The sequence below is a fragment of the Equus asinus genome, chromosome 27 (assembly GCF_041296235.1).
Source record: "Equus asinus isolate D_3611 breed Donkey chromosome 27, EquAss-T2T_v2, whole genome shotgun sequence".
Lineage (NCBI taxonomy): Eukaryota > Metazoa > Chordata > Mammalia > Perissodactyla > Equidae > Equus > Equus asinus.
This window is the reverse complement of record NC_091816.1, coordinates 30,425,448-30,444,568: the sequence shown is the minus strand read 5'-3', so window position 1 is coordinate 30,444,568 and position 19,121 is coordinate 30,425,448. Positions and strand designations below refer to the sequence as shown.

General features: G+C 39.8%; 1 protein-coding gene across 1 annotated transcript; it reads right to left on the bottom strand.

Moving 5' to 3' along the window:
• Positions 1-9,327: 9,327 nt before the first annotated feature.
• Positions 9,328-18,910, bottom strand: AGA (aspartylglucosaminidase). The gene is made up of 9 exons (XM_014845389.3): positions 18,669-18,910; positions 16,602-16,755; positions 15,886-15,998; positions 14,848-14,960; positions 13,504-13,618; positions 12,816-12,891; positions 11,855-11,962; positions 11,012-11,145; positions 9,328-9,578 (listed from the first exon to the last, which is right to left on the bottom strand). The coding sequence occupies exons 1-9, from the start codon at positions 18,793-18,795 to the stop codon at positions 9,478-9,480; spliced, it is 1,041 nt and encodes a 346-aa protein (XP_014700875.2). The 5' UTR covers positions 18,796-18,910; the 3' UTR covers positions 9,328-9,477.
• Positions 18,911-19,121: the final 211 nt, after the last annotated feature.

Genomic DNA, 19,121 nt, shown 5'->3' with positions numbered 1-19,121 from the left:
CTTGCTTACTTGATGCTATATTCTGAAAAATCTCGTTGAATATACTTCTTGCATTTTCTATTTTAAGTCTCTCTTAAAAGTTTAACTTCTCTTCCCCATGTCGTTTCTCTTTCCTTCTGCTTCATACCGGGGCGTATAACCATACGCTTCTTACATTAGGAAAATGGCTTTCAATTTGTAGACTTTTCTCAAATGTCTAGTAATCCTTGAGTATTACCTTTTAACATTTAAGAATGAGGCAACTGTCAGAAGGTTCACTCTATGTTCCATGAACATGAGCAGGGCTCGGTGATCAGCCATCTTTCCTTTAGGATGAGTGGGCAAAGGGCTTACTGGTCTTCATTGCTAAGTGCAAAGTGCCTTGCTGGGAAAAGAAATGTTTCAAGCTAGCTTCCCTAGCTCCTTCTCCAAGTTTATTCAAAGTGTGCAGTGTGTGTGTGTTGGGAGAACTAAAGGCTAGACCCCTGGTGAGTGGATTTTGTTCATGTGAGAATGGGAGGTGTGTGTGTGCGCATGGCAGAGGTGGTGGGTGGGGGGATTTCTATACTTGTTCCCTTGCTTTTAACTCTGCATTTCCCTACTCTCCTATATTATTACTGATGTTTCTGATTTCGTAATCTTTCCAGAGTTTTATGAGCAGATCAGTCCTTTCTTTACCAGTTCTGAGTATAATCTCCTTCACTCTACTTTTTTTGACATCTCTCTTCTTCTGTCTTCCGATTTGTTTTTTGAAGCCTTCCATTGGTCCTCTGGCATTTCCTTTTATATTATGAGCCTATTTTATTTTTATTCTTTTTCATTTTTAAATCATTTTAAAGCAGTAGAGGGAGAGGAAATAAGCACGTGTGTTTAATCTATCTTCTTGACTTGTAAGCTCGGAAAAAGGTATTAAACGTTAAGAGGGTTGTAAGAAGCCATTCTTTGAATAACAGACAGTGATTAAGACATAAATTAATCACCCATAAGTAAAATTTTACACCTAAGTAAGTAGGCTCAGGAACACAGTTCGATGATGCTCTTCCTGCCTTGGGTTTCTTTTCTTGCAGAGGAGATGCAGTGGGGAAAAGGAAGTAAAGTTTGTGTGTGAGGATAAATGCCTCCTTTTCTGTCCCAGGCAAAGATGGACTGGCAGAAGCAGTTGGCAGTCAGTGCATAGTTTTCTTGTAGCAGTATTGAGTAAATGCAGTGAATCCGAGGCTCAATCTATTATGAACGGTGGCTGGTAAAAGAACATGGTATATCAGATACAGTCACTCAGAGATATTATTTAAAGTCTTATTTCTTGCTCCAGTCTACATAATAACAATAATAATATTAGCTAACATTTACTGAACACATTCTGTGTGTGACACTTTTCTAAACACTTTAGACGAGTCTCCCACAATACTCCTGTAAGGTAGGTACTATTTATCATCATTTCCATTTTATAGAAGAAAAAATTCAGGCACAAAGAAGACACTTAATTGTTCAAGAGCACACAGCTAATTAGTGACAGAACCAGGGTGTGAACCCAAACAATTAAGTTCCAGAGTTCCTCTAAGAATGTGTGTGTGTGTGATATATGCTACAATATCTCAAAACACTTTAATTAAGTCAATGTGTGCTGGTAAACTGTCTCTCCAGGGGAAAAAACAGTGCTAACTAGTAATGTTTTCTGACGTGTTATAAATACTCCCACCATAGCTGATTTCAAGGTTTTAATGATCTAACAGTTGGCTCCTCTGGTAAAATTGGGCTCCAGTAAAATGCTTCTTTGGCCTCATTTGAACTAAATTGAGTGAGCTTGGATTGTTGGATATTGCTTTTATTCTGAACTCGTCTTTGGTTTAATTTTCAATTGGCCTTGATTATAATGAACAGAACAAGAAAGGAAGACAAATGATATTGGTTTTATTTAGCAATGGAAAGAAGTATTTTGACATTTATGGAGCTCAAGGATTTCGCACAAGCTAGAAAGAGAGATAGATTGCCAGCAATTGGAAGGGACATTGTTTTTCAACATCTACTCTACTGTTTGATTGTCTCATAAATATTATATGGCATCATCCACATTATAGGAAGCAAATTTTAATTAAAGAAAATAAATGAATAACCACATATAATGCACAGCATAGAAAGGTCACAAGTTTAAATCAGTTGACCAATTCCTTTGTGCCCTGTCCATGCCTTAGAATTATAAACAACTTCCTGTCCCTTTAACACAGACGCAAATAGGTTGATAGAGCATCTTTAACTTCCATTATGTCCATTTTGAATGTGGCAATTATTTTAGCCTTCCAATGGGTGTGCTTTCTCCAAATACTGAAATATGGCCCTTCTTTACTGGCTGACCTTGGGTTGTTTTAGAAAACACCTATCATATAGCACATATGAGCCACAAACAAACAATTCATATTTTTTGTAGACCTCATTATCTCATCTTTTTAACTTCCTCAGACAGGGGTTGAAAGTGTACTGAGTAATGCATAAACAGCATAATAGTCAAGAAAGCAGGAAACATTTTAAATATGCCGTTTTATAAATTCTTTTTTTTCCTGAGGAAGATTTGCCCTGTGCTAACATCTGTTACCAGTCTTCCTCTTTTTACTGAGGAAGATTCACCCTGAGCTAACATCCATTGCTAGTTTTCCTCTATTTCATATGCAAGCCGCTGCCACAGCGTGGCCACTGATACACAAGTGGTGTAGGTCTGTGCTCAGGAACTGAACCTGGGTCGCCAAAGCCAAGTGAACTGAACTTAACAACTAGGCCACTGGGGCTGGCCCTAGAAGCTTTTTTTAAGGTCTAAGAACCTTTAAAAACATGACTAGTAAAGTGACATAAATAGGTCTTAATTTAACATCATAATTAGCATCCAATTAAGATATATATTTATATGTCACCAGTTTTTATTCAAATGCAGTTAACTAAACTATTAAGATACTAAATGAGTTCAATTATGTGCTTAGCTCCAAATTCAATCACCAAGCATCAGATGTAATGACACTTTGAAAAGAAGTTCAACAAGTGCAAATTAGGCTTTAGAAGTATATTTTAGTCAATGTATAATATCTCAATTAAAAATACATTATGCCTATTATTTTTCTTCTGAAACCAAAAGGAATCACTTAAATAAGTGCAGGTATTGGAAATAGACATTTTTTTCTTTATGTGTATACAGCATACATGTATATTTCTAACAACTTCAAGTCAGTATTCTATAAGGGTAAATCGAGATCTATTAAGGATAGTTTGAACAAGGGGAGGAAACATTAATTATTGTTCGAGATATATATCCATTATTTGGTAGGCATTATTTAGTGGTGCAACCCATTAAAATATGAATTATATTGGTTACTGACTGATTATTTTATTCAAAGGAATGAAGTTAATACTTGAGTGTTTTAGATGGGATTCCTGGATAGGATAAGGGGTCTTTGGGAAATTTTATCACAATTAATTCAATGTTCACCATGTGAACAATCTCAGAGGGTTGTCCTTGCCTTCATTAAACCATTCTGTAGCATTTGCACTGCAGTCTTTGTTCTTATTTTTTTTTTCTTTAAAGATTAGCACCTGAGCTAACGTCTATTGCCAATCTTTTTCTTCTTCTTCTTTTCCCTAAAGCCCCCAGGTACATAGTTGTATATTCTAGTTGTAGGTCCTCCTGGCTCTGCTATGTGGGATGCCACCTCAGCATGGCTTGATGAGTGGTGCTACGTCTGTGCCCAGGATCCAAACAGGTAAAACCCTGGGCTGCCAAAGTGGCGTATGAAAACTTAACCACGTGGCCATGGGGACAGCCCCGTTCTTATCTTACCTTTAGGTCTACAATGTTTTGCCCCAAGTATTCAAGGGACAGTAAATAATAACAAGATCAAGGATTTCTTACTAATTACTGTTGACAAGCTCAAGAACTGTGAAGAGTCACAGATTTTACCCTATTTGCCAGCTAACAAGTTAACCTGCCACAGTTTCACGGAAGCTGGTAGAAGACAAGAGATACCTGGGTCAGAGACAAAGGACTTTATTGCTCACAGCACAACAAGCAACATGACCTTCATATTCAGGTCCCTGCTAAGTCCCATGGCAGTACAGAGAGGTGGGCTCAGGTGGATATTGCAAACAGTAAATTTGCAACACAGCTCAGGAACCTCAAGCTTAGGAAACTCAAATCTTTATAAGAAGGCTGCAAGCAAACCTGCCTAAGCTTTGCCTCAAAAGGAGAGATTATCTTTATTACACTGTACAGCAAACAGATTGCCCCTTGCCTTGGAGAGAGATGCTATCTCAATCTTCAAGCCTTTTGCTATAGGACCATTCGTGAAAAGATAGTCCATAACAAAAGCCAGCACCATGCATGCCTGATGGGATTTCAGGTAATATGTGTAAAATATCCAAATTGACTTTTGGTAGAATTAAATGAGATAATACACATAAAAGTGCTTAATATTGTTAAATGCTCAATCAATACAGGCTATTATTATTACATAATACTCCAGCACATACTCAGATATAAGGCCTTTAATACTTGAGCTTCCCTCCCCCATTATATAAAATAATATGTTTCTTTTTTTTTTTCCTTTCAGACTTCCTTTTTCAGAGCAGTTTTAGGTTCACAGCAAAACCAACCATAAAGTACAGAAGGTTCCCTTACTACCCCTGTCCCCACTCACGCACAGCTTTCCCTACTATCAACATCTGCACTAGAGTGGCACATTTGTTATAGCTGATGAACCTACATTGATGCATATTTATCACCCAAAGTCCATAGCTTACATTAGAGCTCACTATTGGTGTTGAAAATTCTATAGGTTTGGCCAAATGTATAATGCTGTGTATCCACCATTATAGCATCATACAGAGTAGGTTCACTGCCCTAAAAATCCTCTGAGCTTTATTCATCCCCTCCTCCTCCTTAACCCCTGGCAACCATTGATCTTTTCACAGTCTCCGTTGTTTTGCCTTTTCCACTGTCATAGTTAGAATCAAACAGTATATATGCTTCTTATAAAAGACAAAAAGAATTCTTAAGAAAAAGTCATCCATAACTTTCCTAGACAGTAATACCTTTAACTTTTTGATTAGTTTCTAGTCAACATCTTTCTAGGTATCTTTGTCTGTTTTTTAGATTCCTTTCATCCTTTAAAGAGTTCATTTGTCATTAGTTTAATAATCTCCACAAAACTTTGTAACTATTCAAGCATATTTTATATATGAGTCAGGATAGGGTAGTTTATGCTGGGTCGTAATAACAGGGGCTTATTTCTTGTTCACGCTAGGTGTCCACTGTGTACTGTCATGGGAGTCCACTCATTATGGTCACTCAGAGACTCAGATTCTTGGGTGCAGCCACATCACACAGTCATGCCTGAAGAAAAGAAAGCCCGGGAAGGTCTCTCACTCTTCACTTCTGCTTAAAACTCCTTATCAGAACCAGTCACATGGCTGCACCAAATTGTAAGGGGCCAGGAGGAGCAGTCCTGCCACGTGCAGGGCAGGCAGAGCTAGAGATGTCAGGTGACTAGGATTCAGGACTCCATGGTTTACACTGTGCCTAGTAAAAATAAGACACAACCCCTAAGAAGAGTCATTGTTGCCCCATTTAAATTAACTCAAATATTTAATTTTTAAAAATGTGTTCCATGGATTAATCAACACAAATAAATGAAGAACATGAGATTACCAAAATCTTTATTGTGGTTAAGGTATTCCTTTGTCTATTGTGCTAAAAATACCAAACACTTGAGCAAAGTTCATCTGCAGTCCCCGGGGGGTAATAATCAAGAAATCTTGGGGCTGGCCCCATGGCCTAGTGGTTAAGTTTGACATGCTTCATTTCAGCGGCCTGGGTTTGGTTCCTAGGTGTGGATCTACACTACTTGGTGGTGGCCATGCTGTGGTAGCAACCCATATACAAAATAGAAAAAGAATGGCACAGATGTTAGCTCAGGGTGAATTTTCCTCCAGCAAAAAGAGGAGGATTGGCAAAAGACATTAGCTCAGGTCCAATCTTCCTCAGCAAAAAAAAAAAAAAAAAAAACCCTAAAAAACCAAAAAAAGAAATTTTGATATTGCTGATTCCAAAATCACTTCCTTTTTCTAAGTGTTGTTGTTAAACTGAGCTTAGATAATGCTCAAATCTAAGCCCGCTAAACTATGCAATGCTAGAAATGTTAAAGAAGATGAAAAACGTTAGCTGAAAAGAGGTAAGAACAGAATTAGATGGCAAGTACTGGGTATGTAACTATATATATATTTATATAGTATAGAAAACTTGATACTAAAAATCCAAGTGATGATATGAATGTTCTCAGAATCACTAAAGAAATTTGATTAATCCTTATGTACGCTAAGACAACTTCGTTTTGCCTAAGGAGCAGGCAAGTACAGGCATACCTCATTTTATTGCACTTTCCAGATACTGCATTTTTTCCAAATTGAAGGTTTGTGGAAGATATTTAAGAAATACATTTCATAAGTCTATGGCTGTCATAGATAGCGATTCCTCTGATGGATCTGGGCAAAGTCAATTGAAAACCTTCGGGAAAATATTCACCATTCTACATGCCACTAAGAACATTTGTGATTTATGAGAAGAGGTCAAAATATCAACATTAACGAGAGTTTGGAAGAGTTTGATTCCAACCCTCAAGGATGACTTTAAGGGGTTTGAGACTTCAGTGGAGGAAGTAACTGCAGATGGAGGCGGTGGAAATAGCAAGAGAACTAGAATTAGAAGTGGAGCCTGAAGATGTGACTGAATTGCTGCCATCTCATGATAAAACTCTAATGTGTGGGGAGTTGCTTCATATGGTTGAGCAAAGAAAGTGGTTTCTTGAATTGCAATCCACTCCTGGTGAAGACGCTGTGAAGATTGTTGAAATGACAACAGAGGACTGAAAATAGTACACAAACTTAGTTGATAAAGCAGAAGCAGAGTTTGGGAAGACTGACTCCAATTTTGAAAGAAGTTCTACTGTGGGTAAAATACTAGCAAACATCACATGCTACAGAGAAACTGTTCGTGAAAGGAATTGTCAATGATATGGCAAACTTCACTGTTGTCTTATATTAGGAACTTGCCACAGCCACCCCAACCTTCAGCAACCACCACCCTGATCAGTCAGCAGCCATCAACATCGAGGCAAGACCCTCCACCAGCACAAAGATTACAAGTCACTGAAGGCTCAGATGATGGTGAGCATTTTTTAGCAATGAAAATGAAGTACTTTTTAATTAAGGTATATGCACGTTGTTTTTTTTTTTAGACAAAAAGCTATCCCACTTAATAGACTACAGCATAGTGTAAACATAACTTTTACAGACACTGGGAAACCAAAAGGATTGTGTGACTCACTTTATTGCAATATTCGCTTTATTACTGTGGTCTGGAACCAAACCTCCAATCTCTCCGAGGTATGCCTGTAATAGAACATTTTTTATAGGGTCAAAGGGAAAAAACTGGCAGAATGGGAAGAAAGTGTTGCAACCATCTCTTACTTTTATCCTAAGCTATTTAACAGCCATGCAATCTAAACACCCAGGATATGTGTGAAGAAAACCACCAACTTACTGTTTTCCATAACAAGATAGATTATGATTAAATTTTCTAAGGTGCCCTTCCCAAGTAACTTTCTTGCTTTTACCAATTTTAGTGAATCATTTCTAAGTTCAGTTTATGACTGGCTCACAGTTCTGTTCCCTCATGCTGCTGTTTCACTGACCATGGGTGTCTCCCCTCCAACCCCAGAGAACCCTGAGAGCAAAACAGCAGCATCAAAGAGGTGGGCTCCTTGTGCATATCATTACCAGGCACAAAAAATGATTCTTTTCAAAAGAAAGGACAAGACATCTGCAACATTTAAGTAATATTATAATCAAACATAGAACTTTAAAAATATATTTCCAAAGCTGATTCCATTTCAATTTTTCTGTATTAGATACATAAGGAAGTTATTTCCATGGAGAAGAAGGTGAGTTAAAGAGAAAATACCTTTTAAAAACATAAGTAGGTTGTTTTTGTCTGCTCCTAATTTGCTGGGGAGTGACAGGCCATAAAGACTTTCAATTTCATTATTCTGGTGGTACATGGCTGCCTAACATATTCACAGACAGCAAACCCACAAACCAGGCATTCCGTCTTAATATAAATATACTGCAAGTTTAAATCTGGCTTTTTTCCCCTTGTTCCAAGGCCCAGCATGAGACTGAAGCAAGTCAACACACCTCATGGGAGCCCCCCAAAGTAAGATTTTCTCTATTACTGTGTGAGGGTGAAGCTATAGGATTATTTCTTTTTGGGCGTTCAGGCCACTGATAGGAGCTGCTAATTCCAGATTTCAGGTTCTCATTTGTGAAGAATCTGATTTGGTGAGATAGAGCAGAGGGCGTTGGTGTAGAGGCTCCCCAGACAATTAGGATGCACAGCAGGGTCTAAGAAGCATCCACAGAACTACAGCTTTCCAGCCCTAAATTATAAAGAACATTAAATATGAAGATGAGTGTAGAAAAAACAGAGCAGAGATCCTAAAGCTTGAGGACAATATTGTACATGCAGTTTTATTAATGACTCCTCATGTAAAAGATAATGATTTTAAGGAAAAGAGGATGCTGAGAAAACACACACACAACTCTGTAGAGCTGTCAGTCAGAGAGGTGACTCAGCGCTTAGGAAACCCAGACCATGCCAGACGACAGAGTCACTGACTCGTGTCTAATTGCAATCACCAACCTCTGCTCAAGAGACCAGTAAAAGCACAGTACAGACAAGTTCCCTAAACCATTTTAAGAAGAAGTCATCAATACTAAATATTAGAAGCTAAAAGATCAGGCCTTTTTGTGGCTAAAGAACCATCACATATGCAGAGCTCTGTCAGTGGGGAAAAAAACAAAGAAAATCCACACAATTGCTCATCAGAAGATTGCCTATAGTTTCTAATATGTGCAAAACAAAGCACACCTTTGTTATTAACAGCATTCTTTCCTCTTCAAGCTAGTAGGGAGCATTATGCAAAACTGATAATCAGCGATAGAAAGATCGCAGGAACGTACTGAAACTCAATCAGGTCTAATCAAGCTGTGACTCATCGTTACCTTTTTTCTTTGGGTCTAAAAGACTTGCATACTCTACTTTAAGTATCCAAATATACATTATTTCTTTTGGCTTTCATATATCACTATGGAAATAAACCCCCAAAGTAGCAATTTCTTGAAACATTGAGCAGAAATCCAAGTATCACTTAAGCTTTAAACATACACAAAACACATACGCACATACATACTCCTTTTCAGGGGATACACAAAGCTTAAATAAAAACAGATAAAAAAAATTTCAGATCCAGAAAGTGTCAATGCTACTTCAACATAAATTTATTTTTGTGCTTCTTTTACACAAAGAACTCGGAAGACACGAGGCACCCTGCAGGTGAATTTAGCGTGTAACCTTTCCAGCCTTTGTCTCTTTCTTTAAATATAGATGCTGTCAACAAAGATGGATTAGATGCAGTCTACTTTTTCCTCAGTTGGTCGATTGGTTAGAGGATTATGAACCATGAATCTGAACTGAGTAAATGTTGGAAGTTTATTGCAGGCAGCACCTGGGCAACGAAAAGAGAAAGTTGTTTGGTTAAATACAGAATGCACATACTTAGAACCAACACAGACGTCGCTCATTCACCTGGCCATTGGCTGTTGTGTGCCTGATGTCTTTCTAAGCCACCCATAAGTGTGCTGGTGTGTCCTCCTTAGGACTGACCACTTGACAGTCCACGAGTAGAAAGAAAGGTGGTGGGGAGGCCAGCTCTCTGAACCTCAGAACGCAGGCTGAGTTTTGTTCTATATATGTGCTGTCATTGCTATTATTTTCCTCTGTTTTCAAATCTGTTTCTTAGCGAAAACACTTTTCAGGCACATGCTAAAAATTTTATTTCCCTGGCCACTAGAACATTCCTGTCATTCACCCCTAATTCTCCCCTCCCCACGCTCACAGAAAGTGAGAGGTATTTGTCAAGATGCTCTCTGTCCCTTCACCTTCATCCTGCTGACGGGGTTTACCTTGGCCCTGCCTACCTCTGACAACAGCGGATTTCTTCCCCTGCTCAGACAGCCGGAGGGGCCCCTTCTAATGCCATTACTTTAAATATAAAGACTTAGTCAATTCTAAATTCATCTACAATTATATAATTATCCTTTTATATCTTGTTAAACCCAACTTGGAGCTTTTTAAGGTTTATTTCTTAAGAGGAAATCAACGAAAATGATTTATTCATAAAGCCTTTCCTCCTATAATTTATATTGACTTTTGTATCTTAGTATTTAACAAAAAAAAAACCAAGGAATTCCTCAAACAAGTTTTTCAAACACAGAACTGTGGGAAGTAAAAGATCAAAGGACAATAATAAGCTGTCCAATCAAAAAAGTTCTATTGATCAGTGAGCCGTACATTCCCCATCTGAAAATTCAGTAATGAGAAGCAGTAGTGGTTGATCTCGAAATGCTTTGAAACTGTGCTAGGCTCATCTAGAAAGTAAATGAAGCAGAGGACAGGCCTCGAATACAGTGCAAAAGTAATTCCACTCACTTCTTTGGTTTACTAATTAGAATACATTTTGTACCTTGGAGCTCCCCAAAAAGATCTAAATGACTGAGACATTTAAACACCGAATGAAAAGAAGTAGGGAAGATCATTTATCCCTATCGACTTCTAACCAATCAAAGCGTCTGACTAGATGAGCGCATCTCAGCACGTTCTGGAGCTGACGCTAAACTTTACTTAGGACAGATGTCAAAGATAAGAACTAGTAGCAAGAGACTGGGTCATAACTACCAGCAGTCAACCAAAGCAGGTTTTAGGTATATTTTTAACACTTTTGGGGGTCCTGACAGATCATCAGTTAACATTTCTCCAGTGCCTACTCAAATGCTCCCTGTTTCTATGGTAGAGGGATAAAATACACTGCAGTATTTTAAAGTATATATTCTCATCAATATTTCTAAGTTCACACAAATATGAATTCCAACTAAAACTTACCATAACTTCCCGTCACGTTGGCACATATAACAGCCCCAAAGAAGTTTGGAAAATACTTGCGAATTCTTGAAACCACCTTCTGGCATGCTACAGCTGGGTCTTCCCCTCCTCTCATATATTCTACAGCTTGGTAGCTGATGTAAACAGAGGCGAAACTTTAGTATGACAGAATAAACTAACTCCGAATTTGGTTACTTGAGGTTAGACATCTGCAACCACCAAAACTGTCATATTTGAAGACTCTGTAAATGAACAGGAGTATGTGACTCCTGTGAAAACATCAGCAGGAAAGCAGTAAACTTTGACCCAATGTCTATCTTTTTGACTAATCTGCCCATTATTTTCAGATAAGGACTATTATTTTTGGCTTTGGCTGAATAACTGTTGCTTAGGAATAACAGCCAGAAGTCATAAAGTACAGAGCTTATACGTATATAAGAAATGGGGCTACCATCAATGGAGAAAATGCCAGGCATGTGCAAAACATCTAGTTGTGATGATTATCTTTCAGTAATTAACTGTACACACAACTGCATTTCCTACTTTTATCATCAATTACCACAGTTCCTTTACTCAGTGGCCTTACATAAATTATTTAAATGGACCAGAAGTATGCTCATCTGTGAAGCAGAGTGAGGCTTATTATTCTATTTCAGAGGGTTATGATTACTTAATTTGAATGACTATCATTATCAAAATTGATAGGGGTTTGTAAGCAGCGCTTCTAAAAAGCTCTTGTACACACAAATTCAGATTACGTGGCACAACCAATTATTTTCTATCCTGACAGACAATATCTCCTCTAAAGATCTCTAAAAGTCCTATAAATGTAAGATGTCACACCTTGGCAGAAAGCGCATCATTATGTCACCATTGCCCGTGGCCGCGGCTGCTCCCACTGCATCTTCAGCATAGGCCCCAGCTCCAGGGATGGGCGAATCTCCTACTCGACTTTGTGAGGACACAGGATAATAATTTAGGACAGGAAATCAAGTGGAACAACCAAATTATTTTATGAGATGTTTCAACAATAGGGCATATATCTACTTAGCCCCTGACGATTGTTTTAAGTAAATTCTTCATCAGAACACACACAAAAAATTAAGACTTTCATTCATTTTTCAATTTACGTTTCCACAAACCTCCATTAATTATGTAAGAATTAGACCCCAGCCAGTATACCAAGATGGCATAGGTTTACAGTGACCGTCCCTGCTCGTCTGATTTCTAGATTATCTCAACAGGTTCAAATTTGTTTTCCTCACCTACAATCTAGTCCTCCTTTCTAATGTGCCAAAATTTTACCAAGGTTTTTCCTTGTAACAAAGCTTCACTGCTTTTCTACTACTTTGAAATAAAATCCAGAAATCCTTAAACCGACAGAAGAACCCCCTGAAATCTGGCTCTAAGCTTCCTCCCCTGCACCCAACACACACACAGTTTCTCTTTCAGCCAGTGGGCGCCCTGACCTGAGTGTGCACTGCTTTAGATGTGCTGGTACCCTGACCTGGATGCTCCCTGTCTCTTCCTTAGGCTGAGATGTAGCTCCCAGCATCTCTCTACTGGCCTCTCTCACCACCCCAGCTTAATCAGATCACCATGGCCATCCCTGAACTCAACAGCATGGGCCGGGACCCCCTCTCCTTTGGCACTTAGCAGACACTAATTTATTTTCTTTCACATTTTTCTATCTCAGCTGTCAGGGGAGGGCGTGCTTTACATTCGACGTCTCCCATAGCGCCTAGCACATATTGGTTTATGCTCAATAGATATTTGTGAGATCTGTTCTCTGAGAAACACTAACCCAGGTATTTTGAATTTTAGACCATTTGTAGATGTACCAGCAGCAGTATATCCCATCTTATGGATTACAACCATGCCTAGAAGTTAAAAAAAAAATCATTGTAGGTATCAACTCCAAAGTTTACCTCAAATATAACCAAATAATTGAGCAATTGGCAATATAAATATATAAATATCCTCTTTCATTAATTTCAAGTAGAAGAAAATAGGAAACTTAGGAATATTGAAAATTATACCAGTGGTGTAATTTGTGCTTTTTAATGACCTGGTTTCACAGCACAGTTTGGTAGACATCCCAAATCTTCACTCTTCAAATCATTTAGTTACTTTTCAAAGCTAATTCCAAAGAAAATCACTGACATAGACTAATGGAAATTTTCAACATTGTACCTTGGAAAGATCACTTGAGTGTGGCAAACAACATGAGATTATTAAAAGAACTAAATATCAAATAAATATTTAAAAATACAAAAGTAAAAAGTCATTAGATTTTAGGGGTCTTGTATAATTTACCAAAATGCATACAGATGTAAGAAAGTGTGTGTGTGTGTGTATTCTTACTTGGCAGTTAAAACAATCAAAATCACCATCTGGTATATGGATGGGGTGAAGAAGTTAAGAAACACAGGAAGGCAATTAAAAATGCCTGAACTTTGACCATAAAAACCGTATGAAAGGCAAATAATTACCAATAGTATCATGACCATAATTATTTCCTGTTTCTCTATAGGTACTACGATCTTGCTTTAAGATACTAGGTGGTTTGTAGGGTCCACAGTATTTCGAAGCATCTGGTATAACATTCTGTAAACAAGATGTAAATTTTACTTTTTAGAAAGGGTGATTTTAGAACTTAGCAAGTAGTAACGTCCAGTCACTAAACATTAGTAAGAAACCAAAAGGACATCTGGTAACTGAAAGATAAGAATAAGCAGTCAAACATTAGCTAAGTCTTATATGAACAGATGGATACAATTTTACTGAATACCTAGTCTAGTCTCAGAATTACATAATATGGAATAGACTTCCATATTGTCTGGAAAAGCTCCCCGATTTTTCATGTGCCTAAAATTCTCAACACAATGGTAGATATAAATGAAGATTTTTTTTATTAGATATTAGTCTGCAAAGGAATTAGGTACACAACCTGACCTTTAAATCTCAGAATTTGTCCCTGGCCAGGGACAAGTTCTGAGATTTAAAGGGAAATCTATTTTAAAACCATCTTTTTTCCAAAGCTAGGTTCATGTGAATACAATCTAAGTTTTTCTCTAAGATTCTCTTATGAATCTTAGAGGCTCAAGAAAATAATCCAAATTCATGAATTTAGGTTGGACATATGGATTAGTATTAAAACAAGAAACCGACTACTCAGGTCTTATTCATTTGTGCCCTTGGTGCCTCCCTTGACCTGGTTTTAGACAGTAGCCTCTTTCAAGGGTTAAGCCCAGAGACTTCCTGGTTACTCAAAGGTAATTAGGATTTGGGGAAGAAACAGATAAGAGACTAAGGGAGCCCACAGAAAGCCTCTGGATGGCAAAGACAAACGGATTCATGCTAAAAGTCCCACTGATTTAAAGACAAATTATCCCACTAGTAACATACTAGACACCTACTGGTATAAATCCTCGTCAAATAAGGGCAAGATACTGGGGACACTTCACATAGATAAAACCTACGAAATAGTTTACACTAATGGTTGCCAACTTTGATTTTTTAGACTTAGAATCTTTTGTTACAAGGAGATATAAGCAGAGCAGTTCTGACTGAGGCAGCCCCTCTTCCCACAGTAGAACCACCACAATTTGAAAACTATTGCCAGGGACCAGTAGCTCTCCATCCTTGATGTGCATTAGATGCAGCCAGGGAGCTTGCAAGAGCATCCACACCCAAGAGTTAACTTAAATCTTTGGTTCTAAAGTGCAGCCAGAGTGCTAACCAGTACCTTAGGCAATAGGTGGATAACACAGAGCAGAAGGGGATGCCACTTGATATTTTCAAGTAATTTACTTTTAAAAATTATGTATACACACCCTCCAATAATTAGGCTGGCAATTCTGAGCAAGCCAATCTGCATGAAGAGCTTGAGAAGCATTGGTAGATAAATCCTCACTGATAAACCCCATACTTTTGGCAAACTTGGTGGCTGGAGATGGAGAAGAGAAGAAAAACGTAAATTAGTGAAGTATTGTCTTCTAAACAAAAGACATGTACAGGAAGTGTTCTTGGGCAGCTGTCTCTTAAGTGAGGTAACCATCCCTGGGGGCACACGCAGACTTCCAAAGGAGTGTCGGACATGAACCGTGTTAAGGGCATCAGTGTCTAGACCTCAGCTTCCATGTGTCCTTCCTAAAACTGATGTGCTGGAGACCCTGGGGGTGTGTGTTATGACAGTTCTCCTTTCACACCTTCCTCCACGCTCTTTCTTGTACTTTCCAAAATAAAAGGCACGTCTCTCACCAACAAAGAATCTTACTGCTCTGACTAGGATGCAATGCCCAGCGTTGGTGTAAAAAGCTTTGAGACACCAAACAAAGGGACAGCTGGATTCCATGAATGAGTAACGGATCCTTTTGCTTGTCAGGTAGTTTTCAATTCTCTATTTCAAGAAACAAGGATACCTGCAGGAGTTGTTAACTAATTCAACGTCAAAAATTAATTCTGATTATAGATCATTGTCTGATTTTCAGTATATGACTAGGAAGACGTTCAAGTAAGTGACTCCCACAGCAAAACTCCTTCTGCTCCCTTCTTCTTATATTAATGATGTTCCATGGGTCTTATACATATACAGTTATGATACAAGAGGAGAAATGATGCTGAATCATGTTTCAGTCCAGCAATAACCCATCTACAGATGATGAACTAATTTTTTAAATCCTATTTGAAAGATGAAGAAAGTGAGAATTTAGAAGTTGAGGAACTTATCCAAAGTTAAATAGATAATAAGTGAAACAGCCAAGATCTGAACTTAGGTCGGCTTCTCTCCACTACTTGATACTGAGTCCTTTTGTCACAGTGAAGAGTACAGACAGAAGACTAGATAAAACTTCCGTATAGGGAAAATGTACCTGAGTCTCCTACTAAAAGCGTGTGTGCCGTATGTTCCAGCACTTTCCGTGCCACACCAATTGCGTTTTTAATTCGTCTAAGAGCTCCTACTGCTCCTACGTTCATCGTAGTGCTGCAAGAAAAAAGGCGCAATACATATTTATTTTCAAAGGTTCATAGATTAAAAAACACTGCTCCACTCCAAGCAATAGTGTTCTGTAGATAAACTCCAGCATCTTAACATAGAAGTAACAGCACATCCGTGAAGTTCATACAAATTCCCACAATCAGACAAATTAAGGAACAAACAGAAAATCAACTTACCCTATACTCCCACAGCACTAAAATTTCCAGTTTGTCCTGGCTCGCTTTAAATATGGCTTTTGAAAGGGGTTTTCAGGCTTCAGATCAGGGAAACCACAGCATTTGTACATGGCAGATAAACCACTGTGGACCAGGTCAGAGACATATTTTTGCAGCTTGGGGTTCTCCCTGTTCTAAGAAGAGTCCCTTCTTCCATGGGATATTTCTATGCTGCTGCTGCTGATTTTCTTTTAATTGAGAGGGAAACATCTTGTGTTTGGAATGGCCAAGTACAATAAGCTAGGGGTTTTGGCCTGTGACAAAACTTAGATATTCGTCCATCGTGCTTTCCGTAGAAGATCAATCAACTATAAATGCAACTGAACATGAAGCAGAGACGCAGAGAAAACCAGGTCCCGGAGAGCCTGCTTACCCATCCATGATCATGGCATCCAGTGTGGTTTCTCCAGACTCGTCAGGACTTCCACCGAAGCCCACGGTATGGTCACACTGCTCCCGCTCACAGGCCGCACAGCCGCTTTCCACTGCGTCCAGCGCGGAGCCTCCAGCCACTAATGTCCCCCACGCTGTCAATCAAAACGCAACAGTGCCTGTTCATATCTGGGTTTTTTAATGTTAAATGCAACAAACCAGCAACGCTTTGAGAACTCCTAGTTTTAACATTTTTTTCCCATGCCCTCTAAGTTAAACTGAATTTTTAAGTTAGTTTATGGAGAGCTACAAGGAGTCAGAGTGACAGAGACAGAATTATAGGCTGCAACTATTTACTGTGAAGAATTCCAAGACTTTGGCTACGGATACCAAGTGAGGGTTTTTTCACTTATTAATACCTATTTCTACCGTGTCTGTGTGAGAAAAGAGTCTCTCCTTCAACTTTAAAAGATACAATTGAAGCTACTAAAAGACAGTTAATTTGAAAATTCATTAAATCAGACATAAATTTCTTCTGCATCATTAGATTACTGAAAATACACAGAACTAATACTTTCATTGAGGTATCTATCACAGCGTCTCAATAACACCACAACAGCAAATAATTACAATGTGGGCTTCACGTGGATTAATTCATTTCATCTTCACAACAGCTTTTCAGGTAAGTACAGTACAACTGCCATCCTCATTTTAAATAGGAGGAAACAGATCCAGAGGTTAAGTAACTTGTTCAAGGTCACACAGTTGATGGATAGCAGAGCTAGGATTCACAAGTAGCCATTTTGGCTATAGTGGCCGGGCTTTTGGCACTAGACTATGTTCTGTGGAGTCCTATACATTGAAAAAGAAAAAACAAAAAAGGTCTTCAATGGTCAATTTCTTTACTAATAAAAACAGAATTCCTTTAAGGGCAGCTACTACTATGGGTAAATAATTTAAGTATCAGTACTGAACGGATTGGTTTGAAAGTATATTTCAAGGAGTTCCCCCTTCATTACAGGCAACATACACAGAATTTTTCCCTGCCTAGGTTGCTGTACTTTTTGTCTCATTATCGCTGGGTTTTCTTTCTCCCAGACTGTCCTCTCATTTTCTCTGAATTGTATGCACTGCCCATAACATAAACCTAGCTCCACCAAATTCTGCCCCAGAAAGTTATATTAGCAGCCTCAGATGGGGAGCCAGAGGTCGAAATTACCCTTATGTTATTACATCGTGAATGAGACACACCACAACACAATGAGAAAATGACAAGACAATGGTATGTACAGGATAATACCAAAGCACAGCGGATAGGCACCTAACTCAGACTGGGCATAACGGTAGTAAATCAGGGAAGGCTTCCTGGAAGAGGCGATACTTTAGCTCAGTGTTTCTCAACCCTGGCTGCAGATCAAAATCACTTAGGCAGCTTTTTGAAAACACAGATGCTTTAGTTCCAGCAATTAAAGCAAAATCTTAGGAGCTGGGGCTCAGGCATAGGTATTTTTCAGAAGCTCTGCAGATGTTTTTAACATGCAGCCAAGACGGGAACTCTGCATTCCAGGTGGCAAATACAGCATATCAGCATCCAGCGGGGAAAAAAAGGAAATGTAAAAAGAGTCTACTTTGGGAAATCGTCATTTGCAGAGCTGGAGTACAGAGTATTGGGGAGAACTGCAGGGTTAGAAAGGAGAGGTGAAGAGGCAGACAGGAGACACTCTGAAAAGACTGGAAGTCCAGGCGCCCCCAGCAGAGTCTAAACAGAAAGGCCCCCACTGCTCTGGGTCAGCAGCAAGGGGAAGGTATGCTGGCGCGGGGGCTGAACGCAGGGAGTGAGCCCGAATGAGGACCTGAAATGCAGCAGTGGCAGGGAGGATGGAGCAGGGGTCAACCGCAAGGGACGCAGCGACGCAGGCGGTGCAGCCAGGGCTCGCAGGTGAGACGAGGAAGGCTCGGCCCGGCTGCGGCTGGCCTGCCCGCCGGGCCCGCAGAACCTTGCAGCCGGCAGCTCCTCCCCGCTGCGAGCTCCAGCAGCGCCGGCCCCGCCCCGGCCGCCGCCACGCACCTGCTTCAGTTGCATTCTGAAAAGGCCAGGTGTTGAGGACCAGGGGCAGGGGGCCGCAGCGGCGCGCGAGGCCTGGACCCAGCAGCAGCGGCCCGAGAAGCAGAAGGAAGCGCCACTTCCACGCCATTACTGCGCGGGTCAGGCGAACGCCACTAAGGTTCCGGCCGCCGGCCGCCGCAGGCCCCGCGCGCGCGCTCCCCGAGCTTTTGACTCCAGCGCCCCGCCCACCCGGCCGCCCCGCCCACTCGCCTGGGGCGCGGCCGCGCTGCCTCAACTCGCGCGAGATGTGGGCCTTGGGGAACCGCGGGAGGTTTCTGTCCCGCGCACCCTGTGACTGAGATGCTTTTCAGGTCTTAGCGCACGCCTTGTTTTTTGAATAGTTGAGGGAAAATTAGTATGAAATCATGCAGCCCTGGGGGGCCGGATCCTAGGAACTTTTTGTTTGGTTTTAAC

Coding starts and splice junctions, on each gene's coding strand:
- AGA (XM_014845389.3), bottom strand. CDS start 18,795: ATGGCGTGGAAGTGGCGCTTCCTTCTGCTTCTCGGGCCGCTGCTGCTG. Junction 12,892..13,503: donor TTATGGTCATGATACTATTG/GTAATTATTTGC, acceptor TTTAACTTCTAG/GCATGGTTGTAATCCATAAG. Junction 9,579..11,011: donor CAACGTGACGGGAAGTTATG/GTAAGTTTTAGT, acceptor TTCGTTGCCCAG/GTGCTGCCTGCAATAAACTT.